Raw genomic sequence first — 18722 nt, 5'->3', positions numbered from 1 at the left:
TAAGAACTTGCCATAGTTTGCTGTGGTCGACACAGTCAAAGGCTTTTGCATAGTCAATGAAGCAGAAGTAGATGTCTTTCTGGAACTCTCTAGCTTTCTCCATAATCCAGCGCATGTTTGCAATTTGGTCTCTGGTTCCTCTGCCTCTTCTAAATCCAGCTTGGACTTCTGGGAGTTCTCGATCCACATACTGTTTGAGCCTTCCTTGTAGAATTTTAAGCATAACCTTGCTAGCGTGTGAAATGAGTGCAATTGTGCGGTAGTTGGAGCATTCTTTGGCACTGCCCTTCTTTGGGATTGGGATGTAGACTGATCTTCTCCAATCTTCTGGCCACTGCTGAGTTTTCCAAATTTGCTGGCATATTGAGTGTAGCACCTTAACAGCATCATCTTTTAAAATTTTAAATAGTTCAGCTGGAATACCATCACTTCCACTGGCCTTGTTATTTGCAGTGCTTTCTAAGGCCCATTTGACTTCACTTTCCAGGATGTCTGGCTCAAGGTCAGCAACCACACTACCTGGGGTGTACGAGACATCCATATCTTTCTGGTATAATTCCTCTGTGTATTCTTGCCACCTCTTCTTGATGTCTTCTGCTTCTGTTAGGTCCTTACCACTTTTGTCCTTTATTATGGTAATCTTTGTACGAAATGTTCCTTTCATATCTCCAATTTTCTTGAACAGATCTCTGGTTCTTCCCATTCTGTTGTTTTCCTCTATTTGTTTGCACTGCTCGTTTAAGAAGGCCTTCTTGTCTCTCCTTGCTATTCTTTGGAAATCTGCATTCAATTTCCTGTATCTTTCACTATCTCCCTCGCATTTTGCTTGCCTTCTCTCCTCCGCTATTTGTAAGGCCTCATTGGACAGCCACTTTGCTTTCTTGCATTTCCTTTTCATTGGGATGGTTTTCGTTGCTGCCTCCTGTACAATGTTACGAGCCTCCATCCATAGTTCTTCAGGCACTCTGTCCAGCAAATCTAAATCCTTAAACCTGTTCCTCACTTCCACTGTGTATTCATAAGGGATTTGACTTAGATTGTATCTTACCGGCCCAGTGGTTTTTCCTACTTTCTTCAGTTTAAGCTTGAATTTTGCTATAAGAAGCTGATGATCTGAGCCACAGTCAGCTCCAGGTCTTGTTTTTGCTGACTGTATAGAGCTTCTCCATCTTTGGCTGCAGAGAATATAATCAATCTGATTTCGATACTGCCCATCTGGTGATGTCCATGTGTAGAGTCGTCTCTTGTGTTGTTGGAAAAGCGTGTTTGTGATGACCAGCTTGTTCTCTTGACAGAACTCTATTAGCCTTTGCCCTGCTTCGTTTTGATCTCCAAGGCCAAACTTGCCAGTTGTTCCTTTTATCTCTTGATTCCCTACTTTAGCATTCCAATCCCCTATAATGAGAAGAACATCCTTCTTTGGTGTCACTTCTATAAGGTCTTGTAAGTCTTCATAGAATTGGTCTATTTCAGTTTCTTCAGCACCAGTGGTTGGTGCATAAACTTGGATTACTGTGATGTTAAAAGGTCTGCCTTGGATTCGTATCGAGATCATTCTATCATTTTTGAGATTGCATCCCAGTACAGCTTTTGCCACTCTTTTGTTGACTATGAGGGCCACTCCATTTCTTCTACGGGTTTCTTGCCCACAGTAGTAGATGTGATGGTCATCCGAACTGAATTCGCCCATTCCCGTCCATTTTAGTTCACTGATGCCCAGGATGTCAATATTTATTCTTGCCATCTCCTTTTCGACCACCTCCAACTTACCTAGGTTCATGGTTCTTACATTCCAGGTTCCTATGCAATATTTTCCTTTACAGCATTGGACTTTCCTTTCGCTTCCAGGCATATCCGCAACTGAGCGTCCTTTCGGCTTTGGCCCAGCCGCTTCATCAGCTCTGGATCTACTTGTACTTGCCCTCCGCTCTTCCCCAGTAGCATGTTGGACGCCTTCCGACCTGAGGGGCTCATCTTCCAGCGTCATAACTTTTATATGCCTGTTGTCTTTGTCCATGGAGTTTTCTTGGCAAGGATACTGGAGTGGCTTGCCGGTTCCTCCTCCAGGTGGATCACGTTTGGTCAAAACTCTCCACTATGACCTGTTCATCTTGTGTGCCCTGCTCGGCGTAGTTCATAGCTTCTCTGAGTTCTTCAAGCCCCTTCGCCACGGCAAGGCAGTGATCCATGAAGGGGACACACACACACACACCCCTATTATGGGAGTTCCTGCCAGGGGCGAAACTAGGCTTTATTTCACCCAGGTCAAAGACCCAGTTTGGCACCCTTCATGTGTATCTGCATACACACCCATGCTGGGAGACTCAATGATGCCCCTCTGGTGCCCCGGTAGCTATGGCTTTGGTCCCCCCCCCCAACCACATTTCAGGACTGCAGGGAGTACACAGGGAGTAAAGAGGAAGGGGAAGTCCTGTTGTATGACTGGACCTCATTCTGCACAAACACAAACTTAGCTGAATCTCACCCATAACATACTGGGTGAAATTCAACATACTGTAACACTAAGGAGATCTCTCCATCAGTAAGTACAAGGATTTGTTCTCTCCTCTCCCTGTGTGCTGTACTGGAGTGTGGATGTTTAAAGGGGAGAAATTTGCACAAGCTTCTGCCAGCAGGTCCGATTAGAATCTGGCCCATTGCTTTTAGCATTTCATTTCTAACCATTTTAATTGTACCATTTTAGAGTTAGTATTTCCATATTATGTTCATTTTTATATGCCACTTTGAATATATTCCTACAGAAGGCTGATGACAACAACACCAACACCAATGTAGTTTATTAATTATTCTTGGTCCACTGGTTATGACAAAAACTACCAGCTTCCACAGTACACTAGAAGGCTAGTACTGAATACTCTGCAGTTCTGGAAAGCAAGCTCATTTCAAAGGGAATAATCCATCCTTCTGTGGGTGCATTTGTGGACCTACCCAGAGTGGGACAGTGTGCTGATCTCCCTCACCGCACTCAGTGTGTGCACATGAGCATTCAGCTTCTTCCAGATATGTGTGGTGTGCGACCATGTGGCGAAGGTTCATGACTCAACATTCTGATGGACAGCATGTGCTCATGTAACACTGTAGCCCTTGGAGTCAGCCAATTAGTCATATTTGTAACAGTTCCACAGCATTGTCTTCTGCCTGGAAATTCTCTATGAATTTCTCATTGTGTAATATACAAAGCTGCCATATACCAAGTCAGATTTTTCATGTGTCTGATCTGGTGCCATCTACTCTGACTTGCAGTATCTCTCCAAAATTTCAGTCCAAAACCACTTTTTCCTAGCCTGCTACCTTTTAGTTAGAGTTACAGTGGTGAGGGTGTTGAATTTGGGACATTGTGCATACAAAACGCATGCTGCACTGGAATGTGTTTCCTTATGGCCAGATCCCACAACTTGGTTGCCTTAGCAGCATTTGCCCCTTATTTTTTCAGATATTCTGCAAAGGGTTCCTATGGCTATTCCTGTGCTGTTTCTGAATCAAGGACACAAGCAGCTCCCAAGAGGCCTATTTTAAGAATTCCACAGAGAAAAATGCTCCAGTTGGGTCATTGTTCCCTTCTGACTATCGTGATACTGCTAGGGCCCTGCTCAGTTGCAACCACCCAGTAAAGTAGTTCAGAAAGCTTTTCCCAGAGGTTTTTTACTTTGAGGTGAAGAGAAATAGTAAGTAGATGACAGAAATGCAGCACTTTTGGGGAGAGGCACTGCGGTCTGACAACCCATGAAAGCGGAATCAAACCACAAAACAGAAGAAGCTAGGAGATAAGTACTGATACCTTTGGGGGCAGGGAGAAAGATCTGAAAAGGGTTTAATTTTCTTGGCTGAGCATAAGCAACCTCAATCCACTCTTTTGCATTTTGTCAAAACAAATTGTCCAACACGCAGTTAATGAGCAGTCCAGCACATAATCAGAGTGTACCTGAATTAATTGCTTAGAAACACAGGACATATGAAGATCCATGTGAACCACTTGGTAAATTATCGTTTCAGCACTTGCAGGCTTTTGGGAGAAGGCAGACTTCATCCCTAGCTCACCATACTTAAGTCCTGGCAGCAGAGATTTGGGAATCTGTAACACCTTCTTCAAGTCTTGTTCCCCTTCTGTCTTATCATCCATTTCACACACAAAGGATTACTAGCAAGGCAAGGAGTTGATGTGACATCCCAGCATGGACAAGTAACAGTGTGGCAGTGTCTGACATCAAGGAATGCAGATGAGCTCAATGGAAACGTGTCTAAATTTCATGCAAACAGAATGAGCCATAGTGATAATATATAATGAGAAAGGTCGCCACATGATGCCAGCTACCCCATTTATGCTTCTTAAAATTTGGGCAACAGCAGTAAAGGCACAAGGCAAGAGGACTACAGCAGGAATATCAAAGGATGGATGATGACAGCGTTAAGTACAGCAAGAATATGAGGGTGGTAATTCAGTTCATATTATTGGATCTGTCCTGCCAGGTTCTCATTCAAACGCAATGCAATCTCAACGCTCATTTTATTCAAAACTTCAGAAATATGTTTTCAATATCCTTGTGTCATTAGCACAATGGCAGAGTCATCAAGAGAAAATCCAATTAGTAAACATCATGGTTGCAATGTGTGAGAGGCTCCAGCAGGAACAAGGCAATGGCATGTGTGCAACACTGCTGTGGTTTACTTAGTCAACCACCATGCATTTAGTATAGCAGCCAGGATAATTTCTCTTTCTCTTTTTGTTTCACCCACCCATCTCACACACATCCAAATTAAACACTTAAGTTTTCTGCAAGAAACAATATGGGATCATCTAGGCAACAAGGGAACTTTCTAGGAAAGCATTCAGGAAAAGAAAGCTGAAGCAAAGAGCCTTCCTTTCTCAAGTTATTTTAACCCAGAGATGGCTAACCTGTGGCCCTCCAGATTTTGTTGGATTGTAATTCTCACCATCCCTTGCCATGCTAGAGTTGGAATTCAACATCTGGAAGGTCTCAGATTAGCTATTCCACTTTTAGCCATTATATCTGGCCATTCTCAGTTAAATGTGATTGTTATGAATTCTGCCTGTATAGCATTATGTAATAATGTTATGCTAACTTTTTTAACATGGCTCCCAATCACACCTACTCAATACGCAATGGTTCGAAGAAGTATTATTGAAGTCATATTGGGACTTAGCTGAATCTTTTTAATATGGTTTTTTTAAATGTTTAACACAATTAACACTGGTAGCCAAAACACAATTTTACAGATCACGTGGTCAATAATAAAAATTAAGACTAAGTAATCAGGCTGCAGCTAATAAAGGGTCCTGCTATTACAGAAGAAACAACTATAAAAACAAGTACCATTTAATCTCTCTCTGTTGGTACAACCTTTTCACTTTTACTTGCCTCTCCCTCCAAATCTTTATCATCCAAGAGTCTTCTCATGTTGATGTGTATGAGGGAAGCTGTTCAAACTGACAGCATGCTAAGGGATGTAATGTAATGACAAGTCCCACAGTGGTACCTCGGGTTACAGACGCTTCAGGTTACAGACTCCGCTAACCCAGAAATAGTACCTCAGGTTAAGAACTTTGCTTCAAGATGAGAACAGAAATCGTGCTTCGGCGGCGCGGTGGCAGCTGGAGGCCCCATTAGCTAAAGTGGTGCTTCAGGTTAAGAACAGTTTCAGGTTAAGAACGGACCTCTGGAACGAATTAAGTACTTAACCCAAGGTACCACTGTATTTTCATTATGCAATGACAAGTCCTATTCAGCACATTGGCAGATAGACAACTCCAACCCCACCGGCCAGGCATCTAATAGCTGCCAGATCTTTCAGATTTCACACCCTTGCTATACGTGCTTAGTGCCAATTTTTTAAAGGCTGAAAGCACCTGTTTCTTTACTTTAAATCAAAGGAAGGGGATGGCCTTGAAAACGACTCTACATCTGAATACAGGCCATTATTTTTGTGACTGATCATCATCTACTTTGCTGCCATTAGCTACTGGTTTGTTCGCAGTCCATGCCACAAATTATAGCCATCATTATTCAATTCAGTTTAGTCACACTTTCCCCTTGCTCTGCAGAAAATAAAGAGTGCCTTTTTCCTGCTTCTGCCCTTGCTCTTAACATTGCTGTCTGTACTGCTGATCCACTTTCTTCTGCATTAAGCAAAACTTGTTCATGCAACTTCAGCCCCGTGTTCTGCTTAGATGGACAAATTCACAAAGGATTAGGCTATCAATGGCAGCTATTCCAGTTGACTACATGCTACCCTCAAGGTTCAGAGGCACTATGCCTCTGAACACTAGTTGCTGGGAATCATCATCAGGGAAGTGCTATTGTGTTCCTGTCCTGCTTCTGGGCTTCCCATAGACTGACCATCATGGGAAGTAAGATGCTGGACTAAACAGGCCTTTGGTCTGATCCAGCTGTGTTTTGATGTTTTCTGACTGCTAAAATTGGAAGCACACACTCCTTATTTTTCTCCATTTGCCATGCTTTTGTGTTTGGTGAAACTATTCTGGTACAAGACAAAGCCACACAAACTGGCATTTTGAATATTCAGAGTAACCTGGACCTAATGCAAGGTCCTGGAGCTTTGAACCCAGCTAATGCTACTTCCATTTTGCAAAAATGTAGAATGTGTTGCATGTTTTCCTATATCTTAGCCAAAGAGCACCACCCTTCACAGAATATGAGGAATGCCCACTCCAAGTTGAGAAAAGCAAAATGCTAATAGATACTACAAAGCTAGCCCAGAGCCATGACATGTTTCTCAAGGAGACATTAATTTCCTTTTCACTATTGCCTTTATTATTTCCCATGAGTCTTCATTATTTCTAATGAAAGAAGATTGATTTACAGCAATGATGGGAAACTTGTGGTTCTTCAGATATCTGGGGGCACAATTCCCACTATTTCTGACCGTTAGCCATGCTGGCTGGAGCTGATGGGAGTTGGTGTCCCAAAACATCTCGTGGAACACAAGTTCCTCACCACCAAATTACAGAATTAAACAGAAGAGTAGTTCTGTCCTGGTCTATGATTATTTTCCCAACAGTGAAAATGTCACATGAAAAATGTAACATGGAAAAAGGCATTCCTGGGCGTTCAGTGGTGAGTAGTCAGTCTTAGAGCCCAGACCTCCATAGTAAGCTGGGCACAGAAAGTAAAGAATGAAGTGATGATTTCAAAACTGGCATGGGGAAGAACTCCCATTTGGTCTGCATTTTAAAATTGAACCAACTTAATTCACACCTCCCAGATTAATGCATGGATTTGAATGAAATTTAAATCCAGGTTTTGCATTTCTCCAAATGCTTTGTGATAATGTTCTCATCTCAAAAATTGTAGAAACATACATTAAAATGAACATCTTAGGATAAAATATGCTTAGACATGGATACATTAAAATAAAAATATGCTTAGACATGCATACACTGAGAAGTCCTGTTGTTACTTTAACATATATAATTCTTTTTATATGTGCAGCTGTTTTATCTATTTTCCTGTATGTTCTTATTATATTGTAAATTGGTTCAGGATGCCTCGTGGGAAGCAATTCATAAATGAAGTAAATAGTAATCATAAAACACACGAATTTAAATAAAGTATGGATATATTAAAAAAAACTTCACAGATTAATATGGAAGTAGGACAGAACAGCGACAGATTAGAAATAGATTGCTCCATCCCTATTTCAAACAAAACTCTGAAGTATTGTTCTGGGCAGCATGTTGAAGTTGTTCAGACAGGTTGTTGTGTGGAGAACTGTGATATCGGAAGCAGCGAGTGCTAAATATGAATGTGGATGAGATTAAGTACTTCTTTATCATTCTTCTGGGGTTTTAGGGGATTGCCATGTTTGGAAGTTTAAAAGCATGCCTTTATACAAAGGTTAGCATAACGGACCAGTAACCTATGGGCTGCCCTGATTTACAATGTAATGAACTCCATCCCCAAGTTTCCAGCTCATATGGTTAATGATGTCATCATGGCCTCCCCATGAGCCCTTGTAAATCACTCCACTCTGTCCCTGTACCTATGAATATACTGAAAGTAAAACAGCCCTGCGGAAGGCCTCAGCTTACAAGATCCCATGTTTAAAATTAGAGAGGAATTGTTGAAGCAATAGCCTAAGCTGGTGGGGCAGGGGGTGGGGATTCCCACTAGGATAGTCTCCGGGAAGCTATAAAGTAGAGGCAGAGATTTTCAGAGTCACCCAGTTTCAGATTAAACCCTTCTGCTTGGACCTCTTTAATAGACCAGCTCTCAGGAAAGTAACCGATTGGCAACCAAACAAAGACCTATGATCTCTCCCTATTATCTCCCTTGAGTGCAGTCATGCCCCATGAAAGACAGATTATCACATCCCTGCCTCTCCCAGTGCAGCCTTTTAACGAATTTTAATGAGCAAGTGGTTAAACTTCCTCATGTTCTGGAACCAATCAGAACCATCACTTTGTGCAAAGGTTGTCCTTGTAATCATGTAACCTCATCCACAAACTTGTCTGTGAGCCTTTCTTCACTCCCTTATGGCTTCCAGTTCCTGTTAATGTGGTTCAACATTGCAGTTAATGTGGTTCAACCAGAAAGGCAGGAGCAAGTGCCCACATACAGAAAAGGTACTGCCTTATGTGTGGGTTTGTGTATCTCTCTCCCTCTATGTGGACTGCGCTATCTGCACTATCCCCATGATTCCCCCAGTCAACTACTTTTGACTACTTCTGTATGTTGTCTGTAGCCAGAAAAAGAAACCAATCAACCCAATATGATTGGTATTCATTCATTTTGTTGTTGTTCTTTAAGACTGCAAGCAATACGTGATTAAAGATTTCTTTTTACATTGTTTTGGCATTTCCTTTACATTGAAATGAATGTAAGTTACGTAAGCTATATAGTTTCAAAACTTGTGTTAAATAGAGGACAACAAGACAAGTAACATAGCATTAGGCAGAAATGGAACTGCATCCGTGATTATGACAAATACTCTGTCTTGGCTCTGGAGCCAAGTGAGGATTCCCAGGTAAGATCCTCCCTCTATTGTGTGGGCAGGTAGTCCCTCCCCTACCTGGCCTGGTCTCCTTGGCAACGCTTCCCCCAGGTGGGATTGGACAGCTGACTGAGGTAGGCGGAGACCTGCAGGGACCTGAGGGAAGGCGAAGCCAAGCCTATGCTGATGGAGCCGCTCCAGATCCAGGGACTGCGCGCGCCCACGCAAAGTGCGCCCCCTGTTTTATGCGGGGAGCAGTCATTATGACAAATACAGGTTGGAGCAGAAATGGCTACCCTCTTAAATCACTATCAATAACTGAGGTAGGTCTAGGTAGAAATCCCACCCACAACACCTTATGTGGTGACATGCCTCTCTCATCCTACAAATCCATCCTTTTGCATTAAACCTGTGTTTAAATACACCCCAAGAAAAGTCAAACACATGTTCATTTGAATGCCTGAACACATCTATTTGTGTGTGGGCTCCCTTCAGGCCCAGTTTTGTGGTCATTTTCTATTCAGCTGGTTCATTCCAGATGTGAATGGGAGAGATGCAGTATGTTTCTATGACCATCATCCCCACCCCAAAGCTTGTTGACCACACTTCTTAAATGCCTGAACAGGGTTAGGTGCACCTGTGCCCCTTACTATGGGAACTGAGACTGTATAATAGAAGCACTTCCTAATATAATAATCACTGAGAAGATGATTTTATTCTTTATACTCACGTTTAATACACCGATTGGTCCCAGGAGCTGTTGTCCACCCTGAGCAGCACTGACCCCCACAGACATTTGGCCTAGAAAGTTGAAAAATATTAATAATTTAGGAATGGTACATTGGGTGCACCTTGAAACCCCTCCCCTTTCTTTATTTAGCTATTGTTATCTCTTTCCTAAAGTGCCTGAACTTCCATTAAGAAACATCATCTGGCATCTGCATGGTTGAAATTTAAAAAGGAGAGATTCCCTCATCTACATGTACCAGTGACGAGAATGACATTTGTGATACATATGGTTTTAGAGCAGGGATAGGGAACCTGTGGCATTCCAGATCTTGTTGGAGTTCAACACACCTCAGCCTCATCCAGCTTGGTCCATGATCAGGAATTATAGGACTTGTAGTCTCAGGTCCCCTACTCCTGTTCTAGAGCAGGGTGGTAAATGTGGTGCCCTCAAGATATTGTGGACTACAAAACCTATAATTCCTGACCACTGGTAATGCTGGATGGGGCTGCTGGGAGTTGTAGTCTGAAGCATATGGAGGGTTAGGGATGGTTATGCTAAACTACTCCAAGACATTATGTAGCATTGCTGTGTACTCTTGAGCATATAGCAGAATCTAATGGGTGTTTCCATTAAAAATTGAGAAGATTGGCCTTTATTGTGCAATTTGTTGAAGTGTTTTTTCTAAGCTACTGACAACCTCAGATTATGTTTTCCCCAGGCCAACTGTGTTACGGCAAAGAAGGCAGTAGCGTAGCTTCCTATTCCTGCTCAAGGATTTGTAAACTGGGATCTTGCAAAACTGATGGAGAGGAGTGCAAAGTAGGAAAACATTTCCGGTACTTTCCTCAACTTATTGGCACAACCTGGCAGCAATTCCTGTAGGCAGGAAGACTCACCATGCTACGAGAAAAGCTCTGGCTGTAAACCAAACCAGCAATTCCTGATGGAATAAGCTCCAGAACCTTGGCATACAGCAAGTCCCATTGGAATCTAGTACACACGCACAGCTTGTTCACGTTAAAAACCAGTTATATTGCCCACACCTGGCTACCTTCCTTAGGATTAAAAAAAGCTGCTTAAACACACACATACTCCTTACAGCAGCATGTCACAAACTTCCAATAACCATGTAACACTTTAACACAATTAAAGCCGGAAGCAAACTTTTTTCTTACAACAGTTTCCTTTTACAAATGTATAAGGAAGAAGTGCCTTCCCACTGAGGACCCTGTTCCCTGTCATTCTTCTGACTGTGCTTCATGTTTGTAAACCTTGGCCAGTGATTCATGCAGAGAAACAACAGCCTCCTATGAGGAACAGTAGTCCTGCTGCATCTCTGCATTGGGAACAGCTGAATGATCAAATCACAGTTGATGTAGACACACAGCAGAATTACTACCTGATAATGCAGTAGCCACTGACTAGTAAATGGGCAAAGGGAAGGAGCCCTACGTCCATACAGGTGGTCAAAGGAAGGGGGAGACTGTACACTTTACAGCTGATCATTGTACACCAGCAGTGTTGCAGGAGAAGGGCTGCAAGGTTAGCCCCATGCAGGGAAACAGCTGTTCTGTGAAAGGTCATACAATTCTCAGCAGCCTTAACAAACTACACTTCCTAGGATTCTTTGGGGGAAGCCCTGACTGTTAAAGGGGCTAAGGAGTGCTTTAAATGTATGGCATGGGTTCATTCTCTCTCTCCCTCCCTCCTTCTCTCTCCCCCTATTTAAAGGCTAACTGATGCAAAGGAGAGCAAGGAGGGGAGGCTGTGGGCCCCTGCATTAAAGCGATGCATTGTTTACACAGTGGATTTTTCAGCAAGGGTAAGGAAGGTGTTCATTATAAGTAGGCAAAAGCTTCAGAACCTTAAAATAACTGTTCCTCTTCTTTTATGATGCTAACAATTCATAAACACTGAAGTACAGATGGACACTTGTTGGGTTTGGCACCAGGGTTATAGAGGTTATGAGGAAAACGCTGGTTCTTTCCATTCATTTCTTTGAAGGCCCATCTGGAAATGTGGCAGCCCTTCTTCAGAGGAAGGCTAGAAAGGTTTCAGGTCCTAGTGCCTGTTCTGTTAGGATACAGCCACCTTTTGCCACGAACCTGGTGCCCTCTAGATCTCGATACCCCTCACATGCTGATGAACATGGTGGAACACCAGGATCACATCTATCAGCTACACCCTCCACCATCCAGACGTTTGGCTTCAGTGCAAAGGGGCCAAGTGAACATTCAGATGTACTCATCTAGAGCTTCTCCATACAAGTGGGGGAACCTGAGTCAATCAGGGTTCACTCTCACATGGAGAAGCCCTGTGGACAAACCTCCGTCTGCATGCAGCCTCTTCACACTGATGTCAAACCTACACAGAACATAGTAGGCAGGCATGATCCTGTTCTCATCTCGTATGTTTTAAAATTTATGAAGGGGCACTATCATGTGAGCCCCTCCCTGTAGCTATCCACTTGCCAAAGTTGACCCACAAAGTGTGGGGGCGCGGTTCTGCAGGGAGCATACTGGCAAAGCAGCACAGGATGGAACTATCTGTTCATCCTACAGGGGTCTGAGCAAGGTTTAAACCATGCCCCATCAGCTTATGAGTGAAAGCTAAACCCAGCTTCTTTGGCTACACACACCAGCTCGCAACACAGAGTTGAACCTCGTCTTCCACCCATTAGCTGACATGACCTGGCTATCGGAGTGACACCAGCTAATTAACAGTTTGGTGTGGTTTGGGGGGGAAAGGCCTCATGGGCCAAATTGGACTCCCTGGTGGGCCAAGACTGACGTGTGGCCTGGAGGTTCCCCAGCCCTGCTATAAAGGGTAAGGGCGCTGTGGGTTAAACCACAGAGCCTAGGGCTTGCTGATCAGAAGGTCGGCGGTTTGAATCCCCGTGACAGGGTGAGCTCCCATTGCTCAGTCCCAGCTCCTGCCAACCTAGCAGTTTGAAAGCACAAAGTGTAAGTAGATAAATAGGTACCGCTCCGGCGGGAATGTAAATAGTGTTTCCGTGCACTGCTCTGGTTTGCCAGAAGCGGCTTAGTCATGCTGGCCACATGACCCGGAAAAACTGTCTGCAGACAAACGCCTGCTCCTTCGGCCGATAGAGCGAGATGGGCGCACAACCCCAAAGTCATCCATGACTGGACCTAAGGGTCAGGGGTTCCTTTACCTTTACTAGAACCACAGATTATGAAAGAAATTTGTTCTTCAGACCCCCAAGCAAATGTGATGCAACAGGGCAATCCCATACATTATATGGCAGCACACCTGGCTATTGTGACCAAGAATGCACTTGATGGAGAGTTGCAATTGCTCCTGGCTCTTCAGTCAATGGACACGTGTGGTACATGACTGTCCAAATACGCATACATGTTAAGAATCTTAAGTGTGCAACCAAAAAACATTATATGGGGTGCGGCTCCAAAACTATCCCCAGAATTAGAAAAATGCATGTGAACAGCCATCATTGGCAGCAGCAGCAGCAGCAGCGAAAGCACGTTGCATTGAGGATGGAGAAAGCTTTCTCCAGAGTTTTGAACTACATTTCCCATCAGTCCCAGCCAGTATGGCCAATGGTCAGGGGTGATGCATCTAGAGGGTGCCACATTAGGAAAGGCTGGAGTAAGGAAAGGGACATAGTCTTCTCCACTTCCTATTAAAGAGCATTTTAATGGGTAACTGCATGCTTTGTGGGTTCTGGCAGTGGCTTTGGGCTACGGAGATGACTAAAGGGGCTGTTACTTTCCCCTTGCACAATAAGCAACCGCCCGCCCCCCCCCCAAGCATCTGGTTATATTTAAACAATTTACTCAACATTTGAGTGGCTTGAATGTGGTGTGGTTTTCCTTGCCTCATAAAGAATTCAAAATAAATGCCTGCAGCTTTGAGGACCACAGCATGTTTATAGGAGGGAGAAGGATGATGCGCCAAGGAGAAGCCAGCATCCTACAAGTGAGCAGGGAAGCAGACTCCCCACCCACTCGTGCTGTGCTGGCTTTGTGGCATGCTCAACTAGCAATGCCCAGTCGGCCTGTGGATTCCGTACAAAGCAGGGGCTGAAGCAGAGGAAACTATGCCCCAGCTGTGGTTTTCCAGTTGAAACTGTCTCTATCTCTCTTTCTCTCTTTCCAGAAAGGGATATTTCCAATCACAGACCCTTGGTTTCAGGGGAAATAGGCAGAGGAAGATCTCTGCTCCTCTCCCAACTCCCTGCCCCATTGTTAAGGATGGGTGGATATGTTAATTTCAATATCTCTCATTTTTTTCCAACCATACGTTCAGTTGTCCACATTTCCACACCAGTTTGGATTTTTCATTTATTTTTAAGTCCTCGTGCAAGTTGATCAGCATTTTGGTGCAAAATTTTCCTAATATGCACATTGTGTGCGCACAATTTTACCTAATGTACACATTTTTTGCAAAGCAACTTTTCGTAATAGAATGCATTTTTCCATGTTATGTTCCCTAATATATGCATTTATAGGCACACACTGAGTAGTATATGCATTTTTGCACACAATCTGTAGCTGGAGAGCTGCATTCCAAAATTCAGAGAAGTGCAAATTCCGAAGTGTGTGTGTGTTTCAGTTTGCATCTTGTTAACATAAATTGCAAACTGAACTGAATTTCTCCCTCATCTCAACCCACAGTGCACATTAAATTGCCCATAGTTCAGTGGTAGAGCATCTGCTTTCCAGAAGAAGACCCTAGATTCAGTCCCTAGCATTCCCAGGTAAGGCTGGGATAGACTCCCTATCTTATATCCTGGAGAGACTTTGCCAGCCAGTGGAAGCCATCCTAATCAGTTTCTGATGTTCCTACACTCCTGGGAGCTGCTTTATAGGTATTCAACAGCAGATCCAATTCTGCATGCAGGTCCATGTCCAGCATGCATCAGCAAAGTAGTTTGCTGACTGCACTCCTTTTGAAGCCTTATTTACATGGGAATATAGGTAGAAGCAAGAGTAAGGATTGCCAAATACTCCGTTTTTAAAAAAACGAAGCATATATTTGAAATCTGTGAAGTTGACATTCTCTAGGCCAGTGTCTACGCGAGAGCTCTTTGCTGGGATGAATTTATCTGATCTGACCCTTAAGCAGTATAGTACAAGCTAACACCTTCCTGAGGTCTGCTTTTCTTGCAGCCAGAGGAGCAAGACGACATTAAAGAGTCCATACATGTGAGGAGGAAGGAGCAAACCCTCTCTCCCTACACTAGAGTCCTTTTCCAGAGTGTCACTATTTTTGGGTGGGATTCAATCACATATTACTGGCAAATTCAGGTTGCACTGTTATACAGTGGTACCTCGGGTTACAAACGCTTCAGGTTACAGACTCCGCTAACCCAGAAATAGTACCTCGGGTTAAGAACTTTGCTTCAGGATGAGAACAGAAATCGTGCGGCAGCAACGCAGGGGCAGCAGGAGGCCCCATTAGCTAAAGTGGTACCTCAGGTTAAGAACAGTTTCAGGTTAAGAACGGACCTCCAGAAGGAATTAAGTTCTTAACCCAAGGTACCACTGTAGTTGCTTGGGAGGTCTTGCACAACAAATTCACTTCCCCCAAAAGTCATACTTTTTGTGATAAGGAAAGTGACAGGGAAATGCACTGGAAAATATGGAATAAGACTTGGGAATCAGTATACACATAGCATTAGCCACGATCCATATCTGCCCTGTCATTTCTACACAGGAAATAGTGGAAAGGGCACATGTGGGATATCATCACCTCACAAAATGCTGGAGACAAGTTCAAGTGCTGGGGTGATAGCAGCACAGTGAATCACCAGAGTCTCTTAAAAGCAGCAGAGGGTCCCAGCCTAACTCAGACAGAGAGCGCTCCCTAGAAGCAGATTTTAAAATAGCAACACAGCTTGAGGGATGTTCATAAAAGCCTCCCTATTCATTACTATAGCAGTTCTCAAACTTTGTGTGTGTGGACAACTTGAACATTGCTGGGGTCTTGGTGGACCATTTAATTATCTGTTCCCTACTGGCATCATCATTTAAAAAACAGTGCCATGTTATTTATTTGTTTCTATTAAAAAATATTTGTATGCCACTATATCACAAAAATATATCCAAGTGGTTTATAACATTGAAAAGATTTTTGAAAAATATAATAAAAGTGTAAAAATAAAACAAAAACAATCTCGTGAACATCACAGGCCCTAGACCAATGCCTTGCTAGCCTTTTTGATAAATCTGATTCTGTTTAAAGCAGTCTTCAGTTCTGTTCTCAGAGAAAAAGCACCAAGTACGGTACATATATTCTCACCTGTTCTGCACCATTTCTATGAACCACCTGAAAGGAGCTTGCAGACCATCAGTGATCCACAGGCCACAGTCTGAGAACATCTGCACTATACAAGCTCCTTGGATGAAGGCAACTGAAATAATATTCCCACTACCACCAATGAAAAAAAAATGCAACCCCAGTAGTCCTGTTTAATATATTACATTCTAAATGGCCTGATATATTCCATGGGGCTGCAAGATCAACACAGTTAAGCAAGCAATAATACTAATAAAGTAGACATCACAGAACCAAGATTTTTATGCAAGAAAAAGATGTGTGGGAACTATACTTTGTTTAGATTCGTTTTACATAGGTGGTCAGGTTACTTAACACCCTCTTCTTAAAAAATCAACAGATCCATAGCATTAACAAAAGGGCAGTAACACAGGCGCATCATAATGCACAGAAAACAGTCCATCTGCACACCAAAACCTTGACATGTGCAGCAAACCCCACAGCCTGGAAATCAAAGTGGATTTTTTTTTGTACACACGAATGGCACATGAATACTTTGTGAACATCTTGAGCAAAAGCACATCCACCACAATGACAGTGGGTGGGTGTGTTAAATGCACTGAGTGTCTCAATGTGTATGCATATTGCACAGGCAGTGAATAGGCCTTGGACATGTATATGGTGTATATATATATATATATATATATATATATATATATATATATATCACACTGAAACTATCAGTTGTGACGTTTCTAATCACCTTTAGGTACATCTCCCTCAGGTACAGATGACAGAACAGCTTAAGCAGACCACAGATCATATTGTTGCTATGCATGGGACAGTACTGTGCATTGTTGCTGTACATTGCACAGTCTTAATATTCTTTTGTGATACAAGATCTGGCTAGTTCGCTCTTTCTTTAAAACAGGTGGGCATTTTCTGGGACAACATCATTGCAACTAGATTCTGGGTTAGCTGCCATGCTCTGAAAATTAAAGTTTGACAGCAAAACTGCCATCATAGCTCTGCTCTGACTGTGAGGAAGCAGCTGTCAATCTTGCAAGTACCTTGCTTGACAGTTTTAAAGCGGTTTCTGCACTTACCCTACCATTCGGCTTCGGGAGTTTTGCATCCTCGGCTGTGTCGCTGTCTGTGGCCTCGGCCCATTCCTTGGCCACTGGTGTGAGGTGTCCACTCTCTGTCTCTGTGGAGTCCAGCTTGGGCTTCTGCCGGGAGCATCAGCTCTTGTCCCAGGATTGATGGATTGGGATCTGACATTGGTGGGAGCAGGGAGCTTGTGGTCTGTGGGAGCAGAGTGCGGCTTTCTGTTTTCCCTCCCTGCCAAGTTTCTCACCCAGGCGTTAGAGGCTACATCCGTCTTAGGGGTGACAGGAACATGATCCAAGGGAGAAGGGGAACTGTGTACCTGGAACAAACTGAATACTTTGTTTGCGGGTCCTGAACTCCCCTGGCTCCGGAATCTCAGCTGAGTCGTCTCCCTGCTTCCGGAGTCAGTTCTGAAGGAAGGACTTGGGTCAAATTGCCCAGCAAAGTCTCTCTGACATTCGCCAACCCCTACGAAAAGAGCTACGGTAAATGGGAGAAGGCTCCTCCAGGATCCCTTCATGGTTTCTGTCCAAGAGGGAAAGCACTCAGTTGTTGAACTGGAAGTTTCATATAACTCAGAGTGCAACTGGAGTTTAGAAAAAAGAAGAGGAGGAGGAGGAAGAAGAAGAAAGGGCAGCTGGGCTAAATTCCTCAGGCACGTTTGGAAGCCATTCACATCTTCAGGTACATGTAGGCAAAAGGCTTAATCAGTACCTGCTGTCTGGAGGGGAAGGAATGCTCAGAGGGGCAGGAGCACAGAGAAAGCCCAACGGTGCAGGTTTCCCAAAGCTGCAGCTGCAGTCCTCATACCTTAGAAAGAATGAGAACGCCCCGTCTTTCCTCTCCCCGTCCCCTCTCTCCCTCTGGCTGTCAGAGCGTGTGTTCCTTGAAGACAGCTCCAAGCACCTTCTCACTTGCCTCTGGCACTGGCTGGCTCTGGAGAGGATGGACAGTTTTATTTTTGGAAACCTCCCCCTTTTGTGCCTTTTTGATGCTGACATCGCCCCTCTCCAGAGGACACAGCTCAGCCCCCCTCCTTACAAGAGACATTCCAGCAACACCCACTTTGGCAAAGGGAAACAATTTACAAGACAGAACTATTAACCCATGAGCAACCGGAGAGGCCCATTCAAAGCTTATGCAAAAAAAAAAGTTTGCTCTTAAAGTGAGTGTGCGTGTGTGTGTGTGTAACACACATTCACGTTGTCTCTCTCTCTCACACACACACACACACGCATCATACTGAACAAATCTGCAAGTCAGCTTCCTGAATTTGCAGCACAAGCTAAAATTTCTCCGCAGTTGTAATTGTTTACTGAAGGTGGGGCAAAGGTGGGTATGAATGGATGCAAGACACAAGTGACAGGAATCCCCAGATCACAGGGTCTTTCTGCTCTCCGGAATAGCACTGTTTAATGAAGGCCAAACTATACACTATGTTTTGTGTGGTTTCACTTGCTTCCTTTCTTTCTGAATAGGAGCAGCTGGTGCGTGCGTGCGGGGGAAGTATCCTCTGTGCCACGGTCCCAATCAAAATACCCCAAGGTTATTTGCACTGGGAGGTACGCTGTTCTTCCCTTTGTGCAAGTAGTGAGGAGTCTCATTGGGACTGCGGCACAGGAGGAAGTGCTTA

General features: G+C 43.7%; 1 protein-coding gene across 1 annotated transcript in view; it reads right to left on the bottom strand.

Moving 5' to 3' along the window:
• LTBP2 (latent transforming growth factor beta binding protein 2) overlaps positions 1 to 18039 on the bottom strand; it is a 139338-nt gene extending 121299 nt beyond the window's left edge. Inside the window, exons 1-2 of the mRNA XM_053379419.1 lie at positions 17086 to 18039; positions 9722 to 9792 (exon numbers count right to left, since the gene is read on the bottom strand). Of these exons, the coding sequence (XP_053235394.1) occupies positions 9722 to 9792; positions 17086 to 17609 (595 nt within the window). The 5' untranslated portion in view covers positions 17610 to 18039. The remainder of the gene's footprint in view (positions 1 to 9721; positions 9793 to 17085) is intronic.
• Between the last annotated feature and the right edge of the window lie 683 nt (positions 18040 to 18722).

This window comes from Podarcis raffonei, chromosome 1 (assembly GCF_027172205.1).
Source record: "Podarcis raffonei isolate rPodRaf1 chromosome 1, rPodRaf1.pri, whole genome shotgun sequence".
Classification (NCBI taxonomy): domain Eukaryota; kingdom Metazoa; phylum Chordata; class Lepidosauria; order Squamata; family Lacertidae; genus Podarcis; species Podarcis raffonei.
The sequence above is the reverse complement of the archived record's forward strand: the minus strand, read 5'-3'. Positions and strand labels throughout refer to the sequence as shown.